Source organism: Thamnophis sirtalis, unplaced genomic scaffold, assembly GCF_051295495.1.
Source record: "Thamnophis sirtalis isolate CommonGarterSnake01/CBP01778 unplaced genomic scaffold, rThaSir2_p1.2 scaffold_2, whole genome shotgun sequence".
Lineage (NCBI taxonomy): Eukaryota > Metazoa > Chordata > Lepidosauria > Squamata > Natricidae > Thamnophis > Thamnophis sirtalis.
In genome coordinates this window covers 120,538,345-120,565,526 of record NW_028261382.1, presented here as the reverse complement: position 1 = coordinate 120,565,526, position 27,182 = coordinate 120,538,345, and the positions used below count along the sequence as shown (strand labels likewise).

Genomic DNA, 27,182 nt, shown 5'->3' with positions numbered 1-27,182 from the left:
ACCTTTTATTGTCCTCGTCTTGTAAAAGCCCCGCAGCCGTGACCCCGGGCTCGGCTCCTTCCCTGGGCATGGCCCACCTGCTCTGCCAGCCCCGTTTCCTTCTGAAGCAAAGCTCCTGGGCACCGCATGCCTCTTTGTTGGAAGGCGAGGCAGAGCCGCCCCGATCAAAGCCGTTTCAAGCAGGGCAGCAGGAAGCAGGGCAGCCATGCTGCCCGGGGAAGCCAGCGGGCTTGTTGCAATTGCCGTGGCGGGCTGCAACGCCCTACGTTCCACAGGGACCTCTGCTCCAGGCGTGTACGTGCAAAGCGCTGGGCCGAGCTGGGAGGGGTGTCGCACCGGGGCCGAGAGCACTCAGCCCGCCCACCCCATCTGTGTCCCCCTCCGGAGATGGAGCAGCCGCAGCCCGGCCACTGCGGGTGAAACAGCTGGGAGCCTCCAAGGCATTTGGAAAAGCCGGATACGCCCTAGGTAAACCCTCATTACGAGTATTGCAAAGCCCATCTAAAAATCAGGACTTTTTAAAAATGCTGCGTGACGCGGGACAAATTGTTCAAAAGTGTGACTGTCCTGCCAAAAGCAGGACATCTGGTCACCTTACATATGCTGCCTCTTACTGATCTTATAGAAGAAGCAGGAAACTTTCCAGTGTGATTCCATTCCAGTTCCCAAATGAATTAGCCAACAGGAACAATGAGTACACGTGGATATTTATGGCTCATGTTTTAGCCATGTCATGTGGGGAAAGCAATTATACTTGAAAGAGTTAGCGGTGAAAAGAAACCAGGCAACCAAAGAACATGGTGGCTGGACACCATCAAAGCTGACAACAGCCAGAGCATAGAACAACTCAAAGAAATAGTGCAAGATCAGAAATTATGAAGAGACTGGGTCCACAGAATCTCCAAGCATTAGACACAGCTGAATGGATATCATCAGCATCTTCAACATTATCATCTTCATTATCATTTATAGTTCCGCATCATTTGGAGGATATAGGGGTCTCCTTACAGTTTCTGCAAGTTTATTCCCAAATGACAACACTGAACTCATTTACCTTTTAATTCTTTTTCTTAAACCATATTTCTTTATTTCTCTATTTAAAAAAAACCAGAATGCCAGGATTTCATTGAAAAATATGGCTTGGTTCAACTCTAGAAAGTGGTTTTTGTTTTTGAATGGAATGCCATCACTTGATCATAACCAGCAGATAGTCTTTGAAGGAAAGATTTCAGAGATAGGTTTGCCCTGCCAGGAAAACACTAAACTTCACAAGAGCAAGATATGTTGTCAGGCTGTCATCAGTCAAAGCTGGCTTGGACAGATTTGTATAAAGGGTAGTTATTATATTTCATTTTGAGCACTCATCTTTATGTGTTCAAATGATGAACTGCACACATGGAAAACAGACCCAACCTCTAATGTAAATAGGTTTATTTATATGTAGACAGCATGATATGTACACATGGGAACCACTATGCTCCTGAAATACTAAGCCATAATTTCATATATCAGTCAAGAGCAGTTTGACTATACAGCTGTTCCAGTTATAGCAGGTGTGATGAGGACCAAGTGTGTTACCTACAGATATCTTCTTGGTGTCCTTCAGTCTTGAAAATGTACAGTATGGGAAACAATATGCAATTCTAACTTCTCAATTTCTTTGCCTTGAAGAAATAGGGACTTATCTCATGGCGCCATGCAGTCCTGATGCTCCTCTCTCCAAAAGTCCTGTGCCATGAAATCAAATTCCTTCCTCCTTGTAGGCACTACATTTAACCAAAAAAGGGGAGAGGGAACCCTCAAACAAAGGTTGTTTTTTTTTGGACATACTTCCACTGATTGAACTCAGTGCTTTTCTTCAGTCCTGGAGAGAGACCGTGTTTGGGGAACAATGAGAACAATAAGAACCACATTAAATTGTAAAAGTATAAATAACAGACACAAACAAGCTTGTGGACGTTCTCCTCCCTTTCCCCAGGTCCAAAGGCTGTCAGAGCAGCTGAATCGCAGTGCTGCCTCATGCAGGAGCTAATAGCAGCTTCTGTGTGTTTTGCAAAACAAACAAAAACAAGATATAAACTATTTAAAAAAAACAACCCACGTGTATCAACAGGCCCTGGGCAAATGTCTCTATTGACTAGCTTGGTCTGTAGCTAGTAAGAAACTGTGCTGCTTCTGCGCTTGTTCCATTAAATTCTTTTTCTTTTTCTTCTTCTTATCCTTTTTCTTCTTCTTTCCTAAAAAAAAAAAGAAAAAGCAAATTATGTCATTTGTGTCAATGTATATCATCTGCCTAGCAATGCCATCATACAAAGACTAATACCACTCTATAAAGCCTTAGTAACACCACACCTAAAATACTGCATCCAGTTTTGGTCACCACACTATAAAAAAGATGTTGAGACTTCAGAAAGAGTGCAGAGAAGAACAACCAGGATGATTAGGGGACTGGAGACTAAAACATATGAAGAATGGTTACAGGAAGTGGGCATGGCTAGTCTGGTAAAGAGAAGGACTAGGGGAGACACGATAGCAGTGTTCCAATATTTGAGGGGGTCAAGCTATTTTCCAAAGCAGCTGAAGGTCAGACAAGGAATAATGGATGGGAACGGACCAAGGACAGATTCAACCTAGAAATAAGAAGGAACGTTCTGACAGTGAGAACAATCAACCAATGGAACAGCTTTTCTTTGGATGTTGTGGGAGCTTCATCACTTGAGACTTTCAAGAAGAGATAGGACAGCCATTGGTGAAGGGTCTCCTGCTTGAGCAGGGAGATGGACTAGATGACCTATAAGGTCCCTTCCAACTCTGTTAATCTGTTAAATGACATAAATCACTGCAATTGCACACTTTCATTTACAAGACACTTTGGAATAACAGATATGTCCTTCCCAATTATATATAGGGCAAGTTACAGCTAAAAGATTGGCAATAATTTTATTTTTAATCACTGGCTAATCGCAGGCTAATTTTTCAGGTTTTCCAACTGAACTGGTAGAGCTACCTATATCTAATTTGTTCAGAAGGACTTTCACAGTTTTTATTGTTATATTACCTGTGTCTATAGCCACTTACATAGCAACAAACACACAATCTTTTGTGATGCTGCAGAGATTTACTGCTCCAGAGAAGAGTTATTGCATTCCTATAAAGGCTATTTAGAAGGTACTCAGCAGCTGAACCCCACCCCACCCCACCCAAAACAAATCATTCTAAAATTTTGCTTCTGTAGTTGGAGAATATTTTAAAGTATTGTATGTCAACCAATTGCTGGATTCGAACCTCTAAGGATTTTCTACTTACTTAAGTTCTTTTTGTTGTTGTTGTTTCCATCCCCCCCCCCCCTTCAATGCTATGTGTGTGCAAGACCACCAGGTTGGCCACTGATGTTACTTACCCTCCTTTCAGGAAAACACTATGTGGTATTGTAAGGTTTAGTGATCTCTGTGCACCTGTCTCAACTACTTGGGAATTCAGGTTCCATAGTTTCATTTATGACTAGAACCCTGGCAACCAAATGTGTTGAATGTTGGCTATATTAACATTTTTACCCATAGTTTTACTCGGTGTCCATATATTGTATATGTTGTGGCCTGTCAGCTGCCGGCCCCTCCAGCAGTCAAAACAGAGGAGGAGGAGGAGGAGGAGGAGGAGGAGGAGGAGGAGGAGGAGGAGGAGGAGGAGGAGGAGGAGGAGGAGGAGGAGGTGGTGGTGGTGGTGTGGGAGTCAGGGTCAGCATCAGGGCAACCTGGCAGCTCTGAGGGAGAAGAGAGAATGGAGCTGGCAGAGAAAGAGAGACAGAGATAGAACCTGGGCTGTCTGTCAGCCCTCAGATGGAGAGTCAACAGCTCCCAGGTCTGGGGTGGTTGATGAAGAAGAGGAGGAACAGCTGGGTCCAGGGCCTGATGAACAGATGTGCAGTAGACAGAGAAGAGGAGAGCAGTGAAAAGTCATGTGCCGATCCTGGGGAAGGAAGAGCCACCACTGCTAAGATGCTCCACCTTAGCTCTGGGGATAGGATTTCTCCTGTGTAGTCAAATCTGACTCTAGGTGGCGTTGCTCATCTCCATTTCTTAGCCAAGAGAGCAGCATTGTCTGAAGAAACATGTGGTGAGCATGATTATACAACATGCTGTATGGTATATTGTTACCTTCCCACTGAAGTGGTACCTATATATCTACTCTCATTTGCATGCTTTTGAGTTGCTAGGTGGGCAGGAGTGGGAGCAATTAACAGGAGCTCACCCCCACCTCATGGTGCAGTCTTGAACCCAGCTTTCTAACTGACATTGTGTTTCTCTATAGTAAATATATTGTGCTATAGTATAGCATATATATCCTATCCAGTGGTGGGTTACAGGCGGTACGCTGCGGTTCGGGCGTACCGGAGTCTGCCCGGAGCACAGGGTACCGTTCTGGTACAGTGCTCCGCAGGGCACACCTGCTCACCCATGCTCCCTACTTGTCTTTAAATCCTTTGGCGCTTCCGCGCACATGCATGGCACATACAGTGCCTGTGCGACGCTACGCTGAGCAGCTGGAGCATTGCGGAGGCTTGTGGAGGCATTGCTGGATAGTAAGATGCATGCATGCACTGTGTGTGTGTGTACATGCGCTGCACGCGTTCATGTGGAGGACACCAGGCCCCGTTGCAACAGTACCAGTTGCAACATGATCCAGAACCTATCACTGATCCTATCCATCTAGTTTGGTATGCTTTTATTTGCTTTTCATTTATGTTTTCCTGCTTGGTTTCAGAGGGAAGATAAGAATGTGCTGCAATAAAAGCAGCAAAAGGGAAAGGCCTAGAAAACCAACCGATTTAATGTTGCTTAGATCCTAAATTCCAGAATTTTATGCACAGGAAAAAAGAAATTCTCTATAAAATAGCCAATGCAATGATAAATTCTCACCGGGGAACTATCTTTTTATACTGCAGCCTCTTAAACTAAAAAAAACAGGAAATTCAAACTGAGGTGAATTTGCAGTTAGAACCATTATAATATCACTTTCACCTCCTCTGTGTGAAAATTAAATCAAACTGCCTAGCAATGTTTTTGTGAATGTATAATATCTCTACTCTAAGAGCATTGAAATGTAATAGAATCACTGATCATGCTTAACAACAAACTGAAAAAAAAAACACATTTAAATCCAAACTGGTTATATGAAAGCACATCAGAAGCAGTGGTCCATAGGAGAAACAGACACCATCCTACACATACTTAGCCCAATTACTCACTAGCCCTGTCAGTCCTTCTTATTAGTTGTTCTGCCAACCACAATTGTAGGTGAATCACAATTTGGGAAAATATATACCGTAATCCCCACCCATTCTCTCCATTCCTGGACCCACAGAGAGATTACCGGTAAGGCTTTGCTACACCACTATTTATTTCCCCATCGGCCAGGAAAGCAACTAGAATAGTTTACTGTTTGAGGCAGTCTGTGTTTGGCAGATGAATTCTTTTAGATGCTTCTTTTCCTTTCCTTTCCTTCATTCCTTCCCTTCCTCTCCCTTTCCTTTCCCTCCCTCCCTCCCTTCTATAATAGCACTGTAAGTTTGGCAACTAGTGGGCAGAATATACCTTTTAGCCACAGTGGGGCACTATATATTCACATTTATTTCATGTTAGAAAATCAGGAAGATTATCCGCCAATGTATGCAAGGAATCAATTTAATAGCATTTATCCAATTTTACATAGAAATTGTTTGCATTTCTGCATCATTTGGACAGTTGCTGTGCAAATTGTTTTCCTGCTATATTAAAAACAGCTCAGCCAAATTTAAGGACTGGTTTTCAGAACATTTTGAATTAGCAAAAGAAAGAATACTTTTGAATCTCCTATAGAAATCAAGATGATTTGAATATGCCCCACAGTACTGTTATTAGACCATTTATGTTTTCATATTCAGTGGAGCCGACTCTTTTTTTTTTTAAGTTCTCGTGTCTTTCCCATTTTCTTTCTCCCTTCACAAAAGTCAAGACATCTTTTGCGTAGATGGCAAAAACACAGAACATTTTAAATCTAATTTCCAATCATGTTCACCTATGAGTTATCAATCAGTTATTTCCTTCCGTCTTAATCCATCACTGCTAAATATGTCCAAGATTAAGACAAAACCCTCTGAAAGCACATGTATGATTAAATATGCATTCACCTAAGTTTAGGGCAAATCCCCAACAAAAATATTTCTGGTTTTAAGTGAATATGCTGCTTTATCATCTTTTCCAATCACCTTTGTATTTTTGTCCAATATTTTTTTGCTTCTAGACATGTCCACCACATATGATGATATGACCCAGGTGTCTGGTGGCATTTTCCTTCTGTTCCCTTCCTTGTCAGCGATCAATGTTCTGCCATTTGGGTCTCATGTACATTTAGAAGAAAAAGAAGGAGTATTTGCAGGACTAAAGAAGAGGGATTTCTTTTGCAAATATTGGGTTTTCTCAGGATGTAAAGCAACTAGATATGATGATGCTGGAAATAACTCATTCCTGAATCAACCAATCATGAGTGCTACAATGAGAAGTAGAGTCATTTCTAATCTCAATAAATCCAGTATCTGAGCTAAGGATATATTTTACTCCTGTTGGATTTATTCATGGTTATGATTATTATTACAAGCTTAAAGAGGAATAAAGACCATATGAAAAAATTCCTAAAAGGCAAAATTGTCTTCCTTTGATGGTTTGACTCAATCCCAACTGTAAAACTGAGGACTGATTAGTTGGATTGCTTTCTTTCTATCAAGAAGTGTACTAATCAAAGAAATTTCTAACTGTTCAATATGTATTATTTCACAAGTATTGTCATGGGTGTCTTGTTGCTCATTAATAATTTGATTTAATTAAGAGGTAATTAAAAAGGACATGGCAGCTCAGTGGCTAAGATGCTGAGCTTGTTGATCAGAAGGTCAGCAGTTCAGCGGTTTGAATCCCTAGCGCCACGTAATGGAGTGTGCTCCCGTTACTTGTCCCCAGCTTCTGCCAACCTAGCAGTTCGAAGGCATGTAAAAATGCAAGTAGAAAAATAGGAACCACCTTTGGTGGGAATGTAACAGCGTTCCATGCACCTTCGGCATTTAGTCATGCTGGCCACACGACCACAGAGACGTCTTCGGACAGCGCTGGCTCTTTGGCTTTGAAACGAAGATGAGCACCGCCCCTTAGAGTTGGGAACGACTAGCACATATGTGCAAGGGGAACCTTTTCCTTTACCTTAAGCTATATTTCCTTGCATCACCAGTTCTCCAGCAGTCTTCCATTTCCCTGGCTTCCCATATTTCCAGGAAAATATCAGGAGGAACTCTTCCCACCAAGCATTTTCAGTAACTCTGCTGCTTAGCAGCGTCTTTAAGAATGTGTTGGAAAGCACAGCTTTCACATGATACATTCAAATAAATTGTTCAACCACCTTGCCTGTCCATAACTTTGATGAATAATTTTGAAATGCATATGTATGTCTAGTTGCAATCAAGAACCTCAAATCCATAGGAGAATGTATGGGCGGAGAACAAGGAAATGTTTGACTATAGTAATCTTTATAGTATGTACTTCTAAACCGTTGGGATATTGTTACTGGAAGAGATATTTTCTAGGGCATTTACAGAGATGTATTATTTATTTATTTGATGAATTTGTCTACTTATTTCAACATAATGACTTCAACGTAATGAATTTGTCTACTTATTTCAACATAATGACTATAGAATATACTGGCCCTTTATTAAAAACTGTGGTTTAAGAATCACAGTTGATAAATATGTGATAAATATTTGATCTGATTAGCATGTGCTCTATTCTTTTTAAGAGTGAATGCATAATAAGCTGTTGTAATTGAAAGGTATTAAAAGACAGGCATCAATGCATACACTTCCAGAGGCACAATAAAATTAGAAAGTACAATCTAATTCAACAATAACCCCAGAGTCGTTGAGTTGTGATGGTTAGCATATAAATTTAATAAATTAATTAAACCAATAAGATCATAATGAAACATAAACAATCAAATTTTAGAATCATATCATAAGGACTTAGAATGGTAAGACACCCAAATTGGTATTGATTTGCTAACAAGAAATCTTCTCCTATTACTCTACCCCCAATAGTTGTCTAAAGTAAGATATACAGAAGACCCTTTATTCCTAAAAGTAAACTTAGCCCAAAGGGAACATTTTTGGTGTAAGATGCATCTTAATGAATTTAGGCTAGTCTCTACCCTAACACTGGATTATTCCAGATGTGCTGGAGTTCAAATATTGCTAGCCACAAGGTAGAGAAACAGTAACCCAACATATTCAGACAACACTAATACTATCAAGGCTTGTTGATGGTATAAGTGGTTAAAGCTATGCTGAAGAAAAATTCCTTAGAGATCTTAAAAAGTAATCTTCGGAGATATCATATTTTCAAAGGACCACTCAACGTTTTTCTATGTTCAACATTCCCACACTTACTAATTGCCTAACTCTAAACCATTGCTTTTAGTTCCTATGTGTTAAATTGATATTCCCACCAAACAGTGGATCATACAGAGTTCCTGAAGTGCAATTATACTACAAAGTCATATAGGACTTCAGTGAAGGTCAATAAAACCAAGGATGGAGATGAAAGAACTGCCACACCATGAAAGGGTTTATTAGTCCATTTTGGATCATTACCTCTAGAAAACCACTGTGGGGGGAATAAGTGGGCTGTTCAAACACAAGACAATGACCACCAATGCTTTGTGATTACCATGCAGACCTTCAGGGGGCTTCTTTGAAACCAAAGTAACTACTACTTAACAGCTGTGAAAATGTTCCTTCTTTGCAGCAGACCACTAAATTAAAAACAAGTCAAAAAAAAAAAACCACCAGATACTCCAAGTTCTTAGTCAAAACATCAGAAATGTTAAATGTTCAAAGCAACGTGTACCAGTTTTGACATTTCAAAAGCACATTTGCTTCTTTTATCAGACAGTTGTGGATTTTACTCAACGAGGCTAAGAAAAACTCCAATAATTGTGGCGCCTGTGAAATTTAATTTCCACAATGTGAATCAGATTACGCTCCATTAAGGACCTCATCTATAAAACATCAAAATGTTGAGAAGGTGCTTTGTTTGTAGCCAGTTTTTCATTTGCCGACAGCTACTCGTAGGAAACTTGGATGCTTTTGTTCAACTTTTTCCACAAATTAAAAATAATAATAATAATAATTCTACACCTCTAGAGAACAACTTTTAAACTTTCCTGTTAATGGGAAATGTTCCATATTGGGGACTGCTATGAAACTCCTGCTGATATGTTGCTGACATAATTTAAATATATTTTAAGACATGGGCAGGCAGAGTTCCAACCTTGGAGTCTATATTTTTTTAATGGATCCCAACGTATTCTGAGGATGTAATAAGAAGTATTTGCTGGTACATTGCCAGTTCCTACTTTAAAGCCTACATAGGCATTTACTATGTAAAGAAATATATCTGTTTAAAGCTAAACATGATGATGTGGCATATATTATTGATTTCTTATATTTATTCCCTGCCTTTCCTCCAGCAGCCCATAAGCAATTCTTAGTTCCTATTTCATCCTTGCCAACAATAATTTTGTGGGGTAGATTAGACCAGTGTTTCTCAGCAACTTTAAGATATATGGACTTCAGCTCCTAGAATTCCCTAGCCAAAACTTTTAAGAAATCCACAGACCTTAAAGTTGCAAATGATGAGAAACATTGGATTAGACTCTCTCTCTCCTGGCATTTTTTATGTAAAAGTAGACTGTGACGAGTACTATAATAATCTGAGATACTTCGCTTCTTAGGAGAATTGGAACCGATTCATCATTACTGACAGGTTTTGCAGGAACCAGAAATATATATGAATAAAGGAGTTAAGAGGATTGGCCTTCAGAGCACATAGATATTACCAGTCCAGCTCTTCTGGATTTGCTGGGAGTCCTTTTTTCAAAAGTGAAGTAGTTTGAGAATTATAATCAGAACATTTTGGAAGGATGCTGAATTTTAGAAGGCTGGCGATAAAGAACTAGAACTATACCCAGATATAGGGAACCAAGGTTTTGGTCAACTTCAAAATGAATCCATGCTGCCACAACCATATTTTTGTTTCTGAGCTTGCCACACACTATGGGGAAAAGGAGAAGTTTGGAATGTCAGACCAGACAATCACAACAGATCATCCCATGGAAATCAAGGTCATCCCAACAGGTGCTGGCCAGAGACATGAAGGAGATACCAGGGAGAAGCCAGAATGCCTAATTGGACAATGTGATCTGTGACATGGAGGAAAGGGGAATGTCAGGTTCCAAATAGCATCCAAAAGTAAATCAGGGTTCAAGGCAAAGTATTACTCAAAGTTCCAATTTATTAAAAGAGCCATGTTGGCACATCTGGAAAAACCCAAATCTGAAAACTTCCTGGTTTTCCCCACCCAGTTGAAAGTTCAAGATCTTGTTCCCACACCCACAAGTCCATCACATGGTCCAATCTTCTACTGCCATGCTGGCAGTTCCACCCATCCAGTTGCGGTCATGTGCAGAGGTACAAAGACAAAGGATGACCTTGGGCTTTCTAGAAAGAATTTTGTTATGGCTACATAGCATCTAACTCTGTACAATCCTCCATTCCATTTTCCCACAATAGAAAATGCATAGTAGAATAATAGAAAGTGTGGCAGGCCAAAGATTCAAAAGAAAAGGTGGCTGCAGGCCTGAAAGGGAATATTTATTCTTTAATTATACAAAAACTGCAGGAAATAGTTGGAGTTGGCTTTGCTTTTATGTATGCCAAAATGATGTATTCAATAAAGCTATTCTTAAAGAGATCTGATCATCTCTATTTGCTGGCTTGGTTGGATTTATCAGTCAGACTTCGACAAGTTTTGTCACAAGAACACGAGGGCACAGAGGAAGCCCTGTAAAATTAACATCTACACTGTTGGTGTACAGTGGGAGAGGACCAAGTCTACATCCCAGATCAAGCACCAACTTAATTGAATGACTCTGAATCACAGTCTAATTTATTCCACAAAGTTATTGATTGTGAGGACAAAACAGGAAATGGAAGTCTAGAGCCCCTGAAGGAACGATAAGAAATTAATACAAGAAATCACTAATATACGTCACATCCCCATGTTTAATCAGAAACAAAGAACTTCAACCATATAGTTAAGGAACCAATATAAGAAGAATGCACAACATTCTTTTTTTTTTAATTTAAAAGAAGAAAAAGTCTATATTGCAAATTTTGAATTGACCCAGAGGACTAATACTTAGAATATACTACATAAGCAGTCATCCCTGCCTATCAGTTTGTGCCTGCATGGATAAGAGGAAGGTTTCTCCCATTATGATTCTATATGGTTTTTACAAGCCACAGAAGAAGCCTTTTAAAGATACCCACAGTGTTAGGAAGGTGAAATTTGTGCGCAGAGGGGTGGCATTACATTGTTTCCAAGCTATGGAATGTATTGCCTGTCATGGTATATTGTATTGGCATATAACATTGTTACAGTAGCCAGGTGACCACACTGCTATTGCAGAATAGCAGTTGGCTTGCCAAGATATCAGCCTTGTTGAAGGAAGCGCTTCCCAAGATGCACCAGAGTAGGACAAGTTGGTTTCCCACCAGAGAGAAAGACAAACAGCTTTTCCTGCAGTATCAGCCGAGGTTCCTTCCCTCCCCAGAGCTGCCTTGCAAGCAGGCACCACAACAGGGAAAATTCAGAACCATCAGGAATCTGACTGCCTGCACAGAACACCAGCTCATCTCCCCACCAAAGTGGTACTTATAGATCTACTCATACTTTCAAACTGTTAGGTGGACAGAAGCTGAAGCAAGTGACAGGAGCTCACCCTGCCACACAAACTAGGACTCAAACTGCTGGACCTGAGACCAGCATCATTAAGCCACTGAGCCAACATGCCTCTTGTATAATGATCTTGGGAGACAAGAAAAAGTGTTGTAAATGGGACAATGATTGGATTAATGGCAGTTGAGTCTGCAGAAGGAATAGCAAATATCTCCCTAGTTTCTTGGACTATACGGGTAAGGAGAAAGAGATGTACTTATACACTTGCAGCGCTAGGGATTCGAACTGCTGAACTGCTGTCCTTCTGATCGATAAGCTCAGCGTCTTAGCCACTGAGTCACCATGTCCCTACTTACACTTATCTAAACCAGTTTCCCTATGAGTACATAGGAAACTGTTTGTTTCTAATGTATAAATATACACCAAATACACACACAGCTAAGCTTGCGTGCTTCCTAGTCACCAGGTATGAATTTCCTCAGCAACTTACAAAATGAACAGGAAAAAGGAAATTATTTGTACACTATGAACCTATTTGTATTATTATTTAACTTTAAAAGTCTACACACACACACACACCTTATTCCATATGTCCTGGGTCACTAGACATTTACTACAAGTCCTTATCTATATCTACCACCAACACTACCAACAGAGTTTAGCACACATTTGGAGACATTAACATGAAACGTTCATCATAGCTTCTGAGTTATGTATTAAATACTGTAAGTCTTTCTTATGGCTTCACATTTATAATATACAGAATATGCAAGAGAGAAGAAAATGGAAGAAACCTGGGTCACACAGTCTATTAAATGTGCCTTTTTTGCTGTGCAACCTAAATTCATATCAATTTTTATGAACTCCCCAAAACAACTCAGGATGTCCATCCTAAAAAAATGTAAGGAAGTTAAGAGGTTGATTTTCTATAGAGCAATCCTTCCGGATTTGACAACCCAACACTGAATAGGGTGAGAATGGGGTGAAAGAGTATGTGCTGAAACAACTATGTTATATTTAGGGTAATCTCTTCCTCCTTTCATTACCAACACATCAATCAAGGGAAGTCCTATAAGCGGCTGGAATTTTAAATTAAAACTAAATATATTCAATAGCTTTCAAAATTATATTTGCAAGTAGCAATAGTAATAGTTATCTGTGACTGAGGTGCTCCAGTTACATTTGGGAAAAGTCTAGAGATTTTAGTTATTTTTTGCAAAATAGTCTTGGGTCAATTTCTCCCAACTTGTATGATGATGATGATGTTATCCATTCAGTCACATCTGACTCTTGGCGATTCTATGGGCCAGGTCTTTCCACATCTTCCACCTTGCACTGCTTCTTTGAGTTTTTCTATGCTCTGGTTGGTGTCAGGTTTGATGGTGTCCAACCATCATGCTCTTTGGTGGTCTGGTTTCATTAACCATCTCTGTATGTGGGGATTTATATCCTGCATTCTCAGGACAAAACGGACAGCTAGGGATTTCCAAGACTTGATTCACATGTGGAGAGCACAATCAAGAAGAAAGTTTTAAACCTACACACACACACACACACACACACACACACACACACACACACACACACACACACACACTGTTCTGACCTACAACTGTTCTGAACTGTTGCCCAAAAAGCACAAGGCAGAGTCCTGGTCTTGACAACACCCCTTTTATTAAATGAATGTGAATTCCTCTCGTTCACATTCAGCGAGGCCTGACAAACAGTTTTTCAAAGGAATATTTTTGACTACAGACCTTATCTGTCTTGGAAAGCTACCATGTAAATATTTTCCCAATGAGGTGCTGTGCAAGGAAAGACTGGGCACAGAGTCTCTGAGATTCACAGACAAATCTTCACACTCCTGAAACAAATCTAATGACCGAACGAATTGTTTCCAGCAAAAGCCCACTCCCCTTTCGCTCCTTTCTGATTTGTTCTTTCCTTCTGGCAACTCTGCGCATACACACACTGGGAACAGGCTCTAGCTGTTCCTCTGCCTCACTGCTGTCTAACTCTGTAGGCACCTGATCATTGCCAGACATCCTCTGCCTCCGACGCAAAGCCCTTGTCCAAACCTTCCCCAGTCTCCAGGGCCCATGCTCTTCCCCAACCTCCTCACTGTCCAATTCTGCTGGCAGCTCCGCTGGCCACTGGCAGGCCACAACAACAACCAACCATGAAACTATTCTACAAACAACATTAAACCGATTTATCTACAAGCTACATAGTAATTCCCAAATTACATAACAAAAACGTCTAGCTTTTGTCTCTTGGCATTCGATTTCCTCTCTTCCACTCCCCGTGCCCTGCAAAGCAATTTATCTCTTCATCTTTTGTTCTGAAGATCCATTCGACAGATGCAATTTGTTGCCAATTTTTACACAGTGGATCTATTCCCCCACAAATGGGATCCTTGCTGCTAAGGAAGTTGCAGAGAAATATAGACTGTCGATCACTGCGGCATATATATATATATTGCCACAGAGTTCTGTGTATGACACTTCCCCTCCCCCTCAAAAAACACGCTGTTTAAAAGCAAAATAAAATAAGAGGCGAGCAGACAGCTGTTCCACAACTGGAGCCAAAAGCTGTAGAGTGGATCCAATCCTTGGAGATGCTGCCTTGCAAGAATGGCTCCAGCTGTAACAAAGTAAATTAATCATTTCAGCACCCACATCCGACAGCCAAGAAAAACTATTTTGTCCATGAAATATGAAGATTTGAACTCTCTCATGGGGAGTCCAAAAGTTAATATAACAGCTCACTGTATCGGTCATTCAAAAATAGAATCCAGGGGGGGAAAAGCCAAGCATTGTTTATAACTGTTGGAAGAAATGTCAATCTGGGTTCAGCTCCAAGTGGGGAAAAAGACACTGGGGACATGGAGGCTGCTTGGAAAGATGGTTTAATGGTGGTCAGGACCACATGGCTTGAGTCCGGACAGAAAAGGTGACCACATGCTTCAATGTTGGGTGAAGAAGAGAGGAGGGAGAAGGGCTGAAAGTTCCTGGCTTTCTACTCTCTGTTCAGCCCCACCTCTCTGTTTCCTGTTCCTGTGTAAGAAATTCATTCTGATTGGTTGTCAGACTCCCATGGGGCCATGTAGGGGCAACTCTCTAGGCTGTGTTTGCCATGAGTTCCTAGATGAGTTGGGTAAAGGGCTAATTCTATCATGCCTTAATCTTATCATCCTGGAATTGAAGAGGGGAACTCTTTATTATGTAGAATAGACTGGCTCAGGCATTTTAATGGACCATTAAGAAAGTGGGGGCTATTAAGAGTGAGTCTGTTTCCTGCCTAAAAACATGTTTCTCCATTTCTGATCCAGGGAAATATAATATTCTGCCTTTTCAATATTTCCTAGGATATTTCATTTTTCTAGGAGAGGGCTGGGCGCTAACTTCCTACAGAACAGAGGCCACACTAGGGGTGTCCAAGCTCAGCAAATTTAAGAGCTACGGACTTCAACTCCCAGAATTCCCCAGCCAGCCATGATTCTGCATTCTGAGAGTTGAAGTTCACAGGTCTTAAAATTGCCAAGCATGGACAACTTTGAGCTAAACATTGTTTTTGTTGTTGTTGTTGCTGCTGCTGCTGCTGCAACTGAAGTCTCCAGTGGGTGATGCCCTGAAGCTCATGAATGCATTCTGAAGAAGATGGAGTCAGGATTTTCTGCTTTTCCTCCCCCCCCCCCGCTCCCCTCATTGGGGGCAATTGTTTTCTTTGGGGGGAGTTTAATGTTACAAGCCCATTATATGGCTTAAATGGAACTTTTTTTTTCTTTCCCACATCAATGCAGTCAGAAAGAAAACTATTCATTCTTTCGCTTAGCCACGGTCCCAAGAGGATTTGGGGGCTCCGAAAGAAGGGGTTTGGATGCTCTATGGAGCCTGTGGGTTTCCTACCACTGACACAAACTGTAGGTCTGCATAGATCATTTGCTTTGTTAGTTATCTTGGTGGAGGTGTCTTCAGGACATAGAAGTGCATGCCTAGAAGACCTCAGAGGAGCCATAAAAGACATGAATGGCTCTCTGTTTCATAGTTTCATGGCATGGAGCCACTGAAGATTATTTAATTATCTGTATGGACTTGTACAACTTGTAAGCATTAGCCCTAAATGTAAGAAAGTAGCAATAGCAGTAGACTTATATACCGCTTCATAGGGCTTTCAGCCCTCTCTAAGCGGTTTACAGAGAGTCAGCATATTGCCCCCAACATCTGGGTCCTCATTTTACCCACCTCGGAAGGATGGAAGGCTGAGTCAACCCTGAGCCGGTGAGATTTGAACCGCTGAACTGCTGATCTAGCAGTAGCCTGCTAGATCAGCATTGTGACTAGTGGTTTTATGGAATTGCCTCCTTTAAAGGACATCTAAATTCCACTGAAGGCTAGTGTATTTCAACATATGGTTTTCTGCAACAGTTCCCATAAGTGTACCTGGACACAATCTGTTTTTAACCACAATATTTACTAATACACAATATATTTATATGCTATTATAAGAAACATTCCTAGATGTTGGCGCTTCAACCACTCAGAATACAAATTTTATTATTATTTATTTTATATTTCACCTTTCTAGACCGCCTCTCTCCCTCAAGGGAGATTTTATACTTGTCCAAAGAATAAAATTAGATACACTTAATAAAATGTACAGACAAAAACATTTCTGTCACCTTTTGAGCTACTGCATTTTTATTATAAAACCAGCTTTGTCACAAAATCTGCTGTACTAACAATTGTTCTTGGACACTGTTTCAGGCTTTCTTATTTCTATTAAAGAATGTGAATTATTCAACGTTGTTTTAAAAAGACAAATATCTTTTAACTGATCAATTGGCCAGAAATAGCAATGATACAAGACCACAGCCACCAACCATGCCAAAGTTTTAAAATAGATCATTGTAGTATAGAAACTAACAGGAAATTACAATTGTCCCCATACTTCTCATCAGAGCCACTTGTTATATGAATCCTACTTAAGTAAAAATACTGGAAAATGTGTGGTCCTTTGATTAGATTAGAAGTAGGCAATGCCTATGAACACCTCTGTAAGACCAATCTTTTTTTTCTTTTGATAAAAGAAAAATGAAATTAAAAATTAAAATATTCCAAACCAATAACAACCACCAGTATTGTTTCTATTCACAGGAACCTAATGGGTTCCATTTAAACTCCATGGATGCTGCTGGAAAATCAAAACTGTAGAATCTTGGAAACTGATTAGGTACAACTCCATCTTTTATTACAGAACTAGCTGATAACCCAGAATTGCACGGATATTTATTTATAGGGGGAAAATGTCTAGACCAAACATAACTTCTAATGTTGGATTTTTCCCCTTACCAGAAGGAACCACCTTGTGGAGTACTGTGAAGCCATTACCATGGCAAATCCACTGCTCTGTACAGAAAAAGCCATTTCACAGCAGTACAGTAGAAGCCATTTTAAGGCACAACAGACTGTATCTTAACATAACACACATCATGAGGGGTGTTAGGGGTGTTTTACACCCACAGTACTTTTTTCTAGAGAGTAAGTCATCTGTGTACCAAGTTTGGTTGAAATTGCTTGAGGCATTCCAGAGTTATGCTGTAACATACACCCACAAACAGCTATTTTTATATATATATATATATATATTGATTAAGCATTAAGATATCAATTATTTGAACTGCCACCCAATGCTTTACTTGGAAGTATGCCTCACTTCCCAGAAAAATGGCAACAGCGATCTGGATTGATAAATATCTAAGAACTTGAAGACATAGAGAGGAACATCTTCAATTTGCTTTCCTTTTGAGCTGCAAAAATCCAGATGATCATTAGTTCACTAGTTTTCTTCGTTTTCTGATTTTATAAATGCTGTCAAACTTATTTCAGGGAAAACTTGAATTAGAAGCAGTCACAAGCAGGCACTCAAGGCTGGATTTCTGTGATAAATAGGTTTACTATAAAATCTAATGAAGCTGTTATGGAACAATTCCAGGGATTGCCATGTATCAAATGCAAGCTCTATTACTGGGAATAGAGGCTAAAGTTCTTGCACCTTTTTTTTTCTTATCTTTTGGCCTACAATGGACCTGAGATATCTCATTTGTTGTGACAGAAAGCCTCTTTTCAATAACAGGTTAAACAGTTTGCTTTTGAGTTTGATATATCTAATCCTCAGTGCTTCTACCCTGGCAGTCAGTTTATGAATAGGTAAGACTTACAAGCATGCTCATAGCATGCTAACTAGGCATTAGTCCCACTGAAATTCAGACTATTTTATAAGGCAACTCTAGGAAAGAAAAGGAAACATTTCAAAACATAGCCAAGGTCATTGACATAGGAAAAAGGACAACAGAAAGTTATTGCCTGCTGAAACAAACGGTCACATTGTAAGTCATGTGGTTTATTTACTCAATCTTGTAGTTCTCATCAGATCTCCTGAAACCAATTAACAACAGCCACCTAGGTACCACTGTTTTATAAATTATGAAGAATCAGAATCGCAGAGATGCTCTGCTTGTAACAGCTACAATGGGTATTTTTCAGTGTAAAGGTAAAAGATTCCCTCGCACATATGTGCCAATTATTCCCGATTCTAGGGGGTGGTGCTTATCTCCATTTCAAAGCCGAAGAGCCAGCACTGTCTGGAGACATCTCTGTGGTCATGTGGCCGGCATGACTAAATGTCGAAGGCACACGGAACACTGTTACTTTCCTACCAAAGGTGGTTCCTATTTTTCTACTTGCATTTATACATGCTTTCAAAATGCTAGTTTGGCAGAAGCTGGGACAAGTAACAGGAGCTCACTCCATTATGCGGCACTAGGGATTCAAACCACTGAACTGCTGACCTTTCTGATCAACAAGCCCAGTATCTTAGCCAGTGAGTCACCGTGTCCCTATATTTTTCAATGTACAAAGGATCAAATCTGGATTGTTTGTTTGTTTTAAAAAACCAGATGGATTCTCATGATATATAGGCACCAGTTTTTGAAGGTAAATGCCTTGACCTCTCAATGCATTGCATAATCTTTCAAAGCAGAGAAGAAGTAACTCTTTATCAGTTTTACTATAACAGAAATTTAGATTATATATCATGGAAATTTACAACCTTCTGAGCCCAGAAAATCCAAATATAGAATAGCTGGGAATAATGGGAACTGGCTCTTACATTTGAAAAATCACTTCCAAAAATTACCATGGTGGAGTCATTATCAAACACATTACCATGAAATTTCCCCTAGGTGGAATGGCTTCCAACTATACAATTGCTGAGGCCACAGTGTAAATCTATCCTTAAAAACCAAAGGGAGCCCAGGAAAGGAGGTTTTTGCCAATTAAAAATAAAAATGTAAGCTGCATTTAGTCTAGCCTTTGTTATTTTTAAAAAAGTTATCTTGCATCTGTATTATGAGCCCAATTTAGCTAAACAACTGTGGATCCAATAACCCCCTACTAGCAACCTATTGGTCTAAATTCCTTTATTGCTGGATATATTGTGCAAAAGGACTGCTTCCAAGTTCCAAAGAAGGCAAGTTCAAGTACACTTCTTTTTGTAAAATATCTAGGTTTCATCAAAGAAGGCCATTAAGGTTTTGGAATACATACATACATACATACATACATACATACATACATACATACATACATACATACACACACACACACACACACACACACACACACACACACACACACACACACACACAATGTAAGCAAGGTGATTTGGGAATTTACTAGGTTTCTACCTTCTAAATTCCATAAATGTCAAGCAACCCCCTAGGACACATTATTCTTTTTAAAACTAATGTAATCTATCAGCAGATAGGAAAAGGATGCAAAATCTTCTTGAAACTTGAAGAACTGATGTCTATCAATGCAGACAAGTCTGACATATGCAAACCAACGGTCTTATTCAGGTGGAGACCAGTTCTCAAGTCTTCCTACTCATTACAGATTTGAAGCATACAAACTGAGGCATGTGGATTAATTTAGCTCCAGAAAGGATGCTGTGGGATTTTTTTTTAAGCTGTTGTTGTAAAGTGTCACAGCAGAGAATCTATAAAATGCACCAGAATGGTCTTACTAATTGCGCTGAATCATTTCATTTAAATTGAATTAAATTTTCAATCAAATGCACTCAAAATATAAAGCCAACTGCTGTGTTTATCCACTAGCAGTCTTCGTAATGTTCTTCTAAATGTGACTCTTGTTCCGATAAAATCTGTCTGTCAAGGTTCCAAATAGCATCCAAAAGTAAATCGGAGTCTGAAGCAAAGTATTCCTTAAAGTTCCAATTTATTAAGAGAGCCATGCTGGCACATCTGGAAAAACCCAAATCTGAAAGCGTCCTGGTTTTCCCCACCCAGTTGAAAGTTCAAGATCTTGCCCCCATACCCACAAGTCTATCACATCATCCAACCTTCCACTACCATGCTGGCAGTTCCACCCATTCAGTTCCGGTCAGGTGCAGAAGTCCAAAGACAAATGATGACCTTGGCTTTCTAGAAAGAATTTTGTTATGGCTACATAGCATCTAACTCCACACAATTCCTCCTCCCATTTTCCCACAATAGAAAATGCATAGTAGAATAATAGAAAGTGTGGCAGGCCAAAGATCCAACAGAAAAGATGGCTGCAGTCCTGACACTGTGCAGTCCGATTTCAGGTTGTGATGATAGTTTGTTTTTGCTGATCTTATTACCACATTGTATGGAATTGCAATTTGCTGCTTACCACATGAAATCTCACATGAAAGGAGAGCAGTACTTTTAAAGACACAAATTACTTAGTATTCTTCTGATGCTTTAACAATCCAGACACAAGGAAGTGGTTGCATTATTAAGGAATAATAGACTTTCAGCAAGACAGATAGTGAAGATGAGTGATTTTCTCTTTCAGAGTATTTTTTTTTGCCAAACCTATAAGTTTTTAAGGAGGCGTGGTGGCTCAGTGGCTATGATGCTGAGCTTGTCAATCAGAAGGTCGCCAGTTAAGCAGTTCGAATCCCTAGTGCCGCATAACGGAGTGAGCTCCCATTACTTGTCCCAGCTTCTGCCAACCTAGCAGTTCAAAAGCACGTAAAAATGCAAGTAGAAAAATACCCCAGTCCCCAGGAGTACTCTACAAGCTTCCCAGGGCCTCTGCATGCCCTTTTTTGGCATAAAACAGGCCAATTTTTGCTTGCTCCCCCCCCCCCCCCAGCCTCCAGGAGCACTCTACCAGCCTCCCAAAGCTCTGCAATACCTTTTTTTTTTTTGCAATAAACGAGGCATGCAGAGGGTTTGAGAGGCCTGCAGAGTACAATTTTTTTCTTTTAAATTTACCTCTTCAAAATCATGGTACGTCTTATAGTCCAATGCATCTTATAGTCCCAAAAATATGGTAGTCATGTCAGCCACGTGACCATAGAGACGTTTTCGGACAGTGCTAACTCTTCAGCTTTGAAATGGAGATGAGCACCGCCCCCTAGAGACGGGAATGAGTAGCACATATGTGCGAAAGGTACCTTTATCTTTACCTTAGAACTTTTTATGACTAATCAAGTGCAAGAAAACTACACTCTTACAGACATTAATTTCACCATTGTCTTTAAAGAAAATTGCAAACTCAAATTCATCATAATGAATGGCTACTCCAGTAGCAGGAAATTCTTGTTACCAATTTTTAGGTATAACATGAAGAATTCTGGCTAGTAGAGCTCTCTCGCAGGAAAATGACTGGTTGGATCCAGTGAATTCAAAACATTTCTGCTTCCATTTGCAATGTTCCATTTCAGAAAACTAAACTGTGTTCTTATCATTGCATTCATGTTCTCCAGATTTTCTGCAGTGGAATGGGACAACTTGCCATGGCCAATTCTCCACAGCCATCTTGCCATGGCCAACCCAGTGTGGCCATCTCACCATGACAATCTCACCATGGCCAACTTGCTATGGAATAATGCAACATGGGACAATTCCATGCAGGTTAACTCAACGTTATAAATGTTATCCACCATTGCTTTTTCAACAAGATTTCCAAAAATTGTAAATAATGTCAAAGAAACAATGGCAGATAACATTTATCTTACTGATTTATCTCGTGTGAAATTGTCCTGTACTGATCCGTATTGAGTTGTCCTGAAGCAAGTTGGCTGTGGTGAGATGGCTACAGAGAGTTGGCCACTGAAAATAGTCCTAGATCCTTCTACAGATATATCAGGGGGCTCTTCAGCATCAGAAATGGGATGGTGGACAGAATATAGCAATAGCACAAATACTAATTTAATTTAATGACAATAAAATCTTTAACAAAAGGAACAAGCATATTCATAGAAAAGCTTCTGAAGTTATCCTTCCTTCCTTATTTGGGCTAATCCTACAACTTCATTGGAACCTTTCAAGACAAAATGTTTCCAAGGAGCAAAGTATGATCAGTTTCATCTAAAAGTCAGAATTTAATGACAAAGGGTAACTGTGCAAAAATCCACATTTACAAGAAATGGACATCCAAAACGCCATTATACTGGTTCAGTGGTTTAAATGAAGAATGTAATAATTATTTTTTCACATACTGTAATCTGATAAAGATCATGACAGATTTAGATACAGGCTAAAAATTTTTTTGCCAAAGCAGCAACTAAAAAAAAGTTTGTCAGTAATGTCTTTTGCAGAACTTTTAAAGTTAAAAATTTCCCATCGTGATACTTGAATTTCAAATATCAAAGTTGATAGGAGTGAATTGAATTCTGCAACTCAAAACAGAATCATTTCCAATTTGAGAATGATATGCTTGGAATTATTGGAATTCCAAACTTATTACAATTATTTCCAAACTCCCCACACACATACATATTAAATTATTAAATCTGGATTGATCCTCCTTTAAGCAATTTGTATGTAATTAATTTTAAATTAATTTAGTCATGTAAAACTGTAACTAAATATATTATCCATATTGCTTAAAGGAGAATCAATCCACATCTAATAATCACAGGGCTTTTTTCCCCCTAGACTAGAAAGAAGAATAAAATGTCCAAGTAAAACGCTGAAGTTATACTATATTTTTCTCATATTTTCTTGTTTTTAAAGAGGAAGCATGTTAGTAGACAAACAAAAACTATTTATAAAACTTGATTGTTTTATCTTCATCCAAACCAGACAAAGGCTTCAAAAAGATATTGAACAATATATCACTTCATTTTCTGTTGAGCAGTTCAGAAGGCTTTAAATTACCCTCTTCTAAGCCATGCCATTTTCCTTATTGAAGAATTATGAAATATTTCTCTGCCCAAGAGAATATTTTGGTGGCTAAATTGCCACATGAATTTTTTTTTTAAAGGACTCTAGGAAAAAAAAATCTTTTAATGTGAAATTTGCTGAAACAATGTATTAAATTGCAAGGCTGGAATTCACATCATTTGTTTTCGGAGCTGTAATCATAAAAGAATTTACAAGGGCCTGAGCCCATCAACCCAGTGGGAGTCACTTCTGAATAAACATTCATGAGGCTCCTATGTCAGTAAAAGTACTTTGTAGCAGGACCTTACAAATCATATTCTAATTCTTCATAATGCTTTATGCTAGTACTTCTGTAATGGTTTTAAACAAAACATGGAGAAGTGGCCTCTTTTTTTTTTTAAGGGCTTCATTGATTCTAGTAATCGTTTATGCTGGAAATATATATGGGTTTTAGAACAATAAATTTGTTGTGAATCCCACTTCCAAACTTATTTTTAAGGACTATTCTTCCACTCTTATTAAATGTTTTTGTTCTTTTTGTTGTTTGCTATATTGTCCCTTCACCTGTAAACAGCCAAGAGTTGGGGAGGGGAGGGAGGGAGGGAGGGAGGAAGGAAGGCAGGAAGGAAGGAAGGGAGGAAGGAAGGAAGGAAGGAAGGAAGGAAGGAAGGAAGGAAGGAAGGGAAAGGAAAAGGAAAAGGAAAAGGAAAAGGAAAAAGAGAAGAAAAAGGAGAAGGAGAAGGAGAAGGAAAGAATGAAAGAAGGGAGATAAACCACTGCATGATTAAAGCCTTCATTAAAAATTATGAATTATAATCCATCATTCTGGGCCAGAGAAGATCGATAGATGCATTTCTATTTCTTAATTTCTGGCTCAAAATCACTATCATACTGGGGTCTATGTGTAAGAAAAAGCTCCTAGGTTTTCAACATCCTAACTACAACATCTCATTCCTCCCATCCATACTTAGGTTGATATGAATATGTAACAAATCTGAATTTATCAGAAGATCTTGATTTGATTATTGGCCAGTAAAGCAAAAAATATTTTTCATTATGCTCTAAGAGTTCAAAGAACATAAGATGATATTGTTTGGGAATCATTGTTTCTCTTTGGGACAATCAGGGACCTATTTTTTCCAAGAAAAAAGAATTGTATTATATAGATAACATTGCACTATTAATAGATATTTAATTGTTGCAAGTTGAGTTCTGCAATTTTTTAAAATTAAGATATTACATGCTCTATCCTTTGTTTAATACAATCTCTATGTTCATTAATTTATGCAGTGATATTGGAAATGACTAAATAATTAGCAATTACAATATTTTAGGTCATAATATGAATAAGTACACTAATATTCTACAATATCATTAATTGATAATTGCTAAGTTAGTAGTATAATTTTAGTAAAAATTACTTCAAAATTTCAATTATAGGAAAATTACCATTTCTTTATCTCACTTCTACCTTTGAGAATTACAAATAATAAACAATAAAAGGTGACTTAGACTTCTTTGACAAATTTTTTTGATGAATTTATTTATTTATTTATTTAGTTATTTATTTCCCTTCCTTCCTTCCTTCCTTCCTTCCTTCCTTCCTTCCTTCCCTCCTTCCTTCCTTCCTTCCTTTTCCCCATCCATCCATCCATCCATCCATCCTCCTTCACTTTATAAGATACCAAACTCCCAATGATTCTAAGCAACTGGTAATTTAAAACTTAAAAAAAAACAAATTAAAATAGACTAAAGAAGATCATACATGATTCAAAGACAATATAAAACCAAAACAAAAAGAAAAATCCATCCAGCAGGGCCCTAGCCTTTAACCTATCCTAACTCTGGGAATAGTCAGGCTTTTACTAGCTTCCTGAATGTCATCAGGTGGGAACCATTTGAATCTCTGAGTAGATATAATTCCAGAGGCCAGGTACCTGTCAGAGAAGGCATACTTCCTCAATCCGACAAGATGTCATTGCTTGGTCAATGGCACCCTGAGTCCTATCAGGGACAAGGTTTGTTTGATGGGACCCAAAGTATATCCATTCTTCCTGATCTCACTTGCACCAGCAGAAAATAGTGGAGACAGGCAGTATGTCAGCTGATAACTAACATCTTAAAAGACATCTAGAAGTCAAGCAACCTGTACAGATTATGGAACAATGAGGTCACTTGGGCATAATGAAGCACTGCTTGTACTGTTGCATTTTGGGGCAGCTCTAGCTTTTGAGTGATATTCAAGAGCAACTCCATCTTTGAAGCAAAACAGCAACTTTGCACTGCCTTGAACTTTTTCCAAGTCCTCTAATCTTCGTTGCTTGCAGAAAAATGGAAGATAACTTATAAAGAAGTATCTTTGGACTTTGCAGCAGCCCTCCCCTCGCTCCTCGAGTCGGTAGCCGAGCTGGCAATTGAGTTCCCTAGGTTGATGGTCCTGGGGGACTTTAATTTGCCGTCGCTCGGTGAAAACTCTGATGGGGCGCAGGAGTTCATGGCTTCCATGACAGCCATGGGCTTGACCCAAGTAATTCGGGGCCCAACCCATTCAGCGGGACACATGCTTGACCTCGTATTTCTCTCGGAGCAGTGGATTTGTGATCTTGGTCTGAGGGGGAGTGACATCATACCCCTGTCGTGGTCAGACCATTGCCTACTGAGGCTCGACTTCCGGAGGCCAAACCCCCACTGTAGGGAGGAGGAACCGACCAGGTGGTTCCGCCCCAGGCGTCTTATGGAGCCGGTAAGGTTCCAGACAGAGCTTGGGGTTATTCCTGACTCTTTCGCCCACAATCCGGTGGAGACTCTGGCTGCTGCGTGGCACTCGGCAGCGTCGGAGGCCCTCGACCGGATTGCGCCACTGTGGCTCCTCCGAGGCGGCGGATCCCGGAGACCCCCTTGGTTCACCGAGGAACTCCGGGAGATGAAGCGCCGGAGGAGATGCCTAGAGCACCGTTGGAGGTCCGATAAGTCCGAATCGAACCGGGCAATGGTAACCACCTGCACCAGGGAATACACCAGGGCACTTAGGGCAGCAAAAAGATCGCACATAGCCACCCTGGTAGCATCCGCTGAGTCTCGCCCAGCCGCCCTGTTTAGGATAACCCGCTCCCTATTGAACAAAAGGGAGGCGGGGGAACCCTTGCAGGGCAGAGCTGAAGAATATGCCCAATTCTTAGCGGACAAGATTGCTCGGTTTCGGTCGGACTTGGACTCCACCCCCGCAGTTCCAGCCGAGGCGCAGGGGGACCAAGTAGAACAGCTCTGGGTTGAGTTTCAAGACGTTACCCCCGGGGATGTGGACAAGGCCATGAGAGCTGTAAGTACTTCCACCTGCGTTCTGGATCCGTGTCCCTCATGGCTGGTTACTAACTGCAGTGAGGTGACACGAGGCTGGATCCAGGCGGTTGTGACCGCCTCCCTTCGGGAGGGGAACTTCCCCGCCGCACTGAAAGCGGCGGTGGTGAGACCCCTCCTGAAGAAACCATCCTTGGATCCAGCTGTTCTTAATAGCTATCGTCCAGTCTCCAACCTTCCCTTCCTGGGGAAGGTTGTTGAGAAGGTGGTGGCCTTCCAGCTCCAACGGTCCTTGGAGGAAGCAAACTACCTAGACCCCTTCCAGTCAGGCTTCAGGCCCGGTTACAGCACAGAAACCGCTTTGGTCGCATTGATGGATGATCTCTGGAGAGCCAGAGATGAAGGACGTTCCTCCATCCTGGTCCTCCTTGACCTCTCAGCGGCTTTCGATACCATCGACCATGGTATCCTTCTGCGACGACTGCGGGAGGTGGGAGTGGGAGGCACCGTGTTACGGTGGTTCTCCTCCTACCTCTCGGACAGGTCGCAGTCGGTGTTAGTGGGGGGGCAGAGATCGTCCCCTAGGCCCCTAAATTATGGGGTGCCTCAGGGTTCGGTCTTATCCCCCCTACTATTCAACATCTACATGAAACCGCTGGGAGAGATCATCCGCAGGCACGGGATTAGATACCATCAATATGCGGACGATACTCAATTGTATCTGTCCGCCCCGTGCCAACTCAATGAAGCGGTAGACGTGATGAGCCGGGGTCTTGAGGCCGTTATGGACTGGATGAGGGTGAACAAGCTTGTGCTCAACCCAGAAAAGACCGAGTGGCTGTTGTGTT

General features: G+C 40.4%; 1 protein-coding gene across 2 annotated transcripts in view; it reads right to left on the bottom strand.

Moving 5' to 3' along the window:
• Positions 1-1,379: 1,379 nt before the first annotated feature.
• RSPO2 (R-spondin 2) overlaps positions 1,380-27,182 on the bottom strand; it is a 137,681-nt gene continuing 111,878 nt past the window's right edge. For both annotated transcript variants that reach the window (XM_014061823.2, XM_087703850.1), the window contains exon 5: positions 1,380-2,237. In XM_014061823.2, coding sequence (XP_013917298.1) covers positions 2,131-2,237 — 107 coding nt within the window. In that variant the 3' untranslated portion in view covers positions 1,380-2,130. The remainder of the gene's footprint in view (positions 2,238-27,182) is intronic.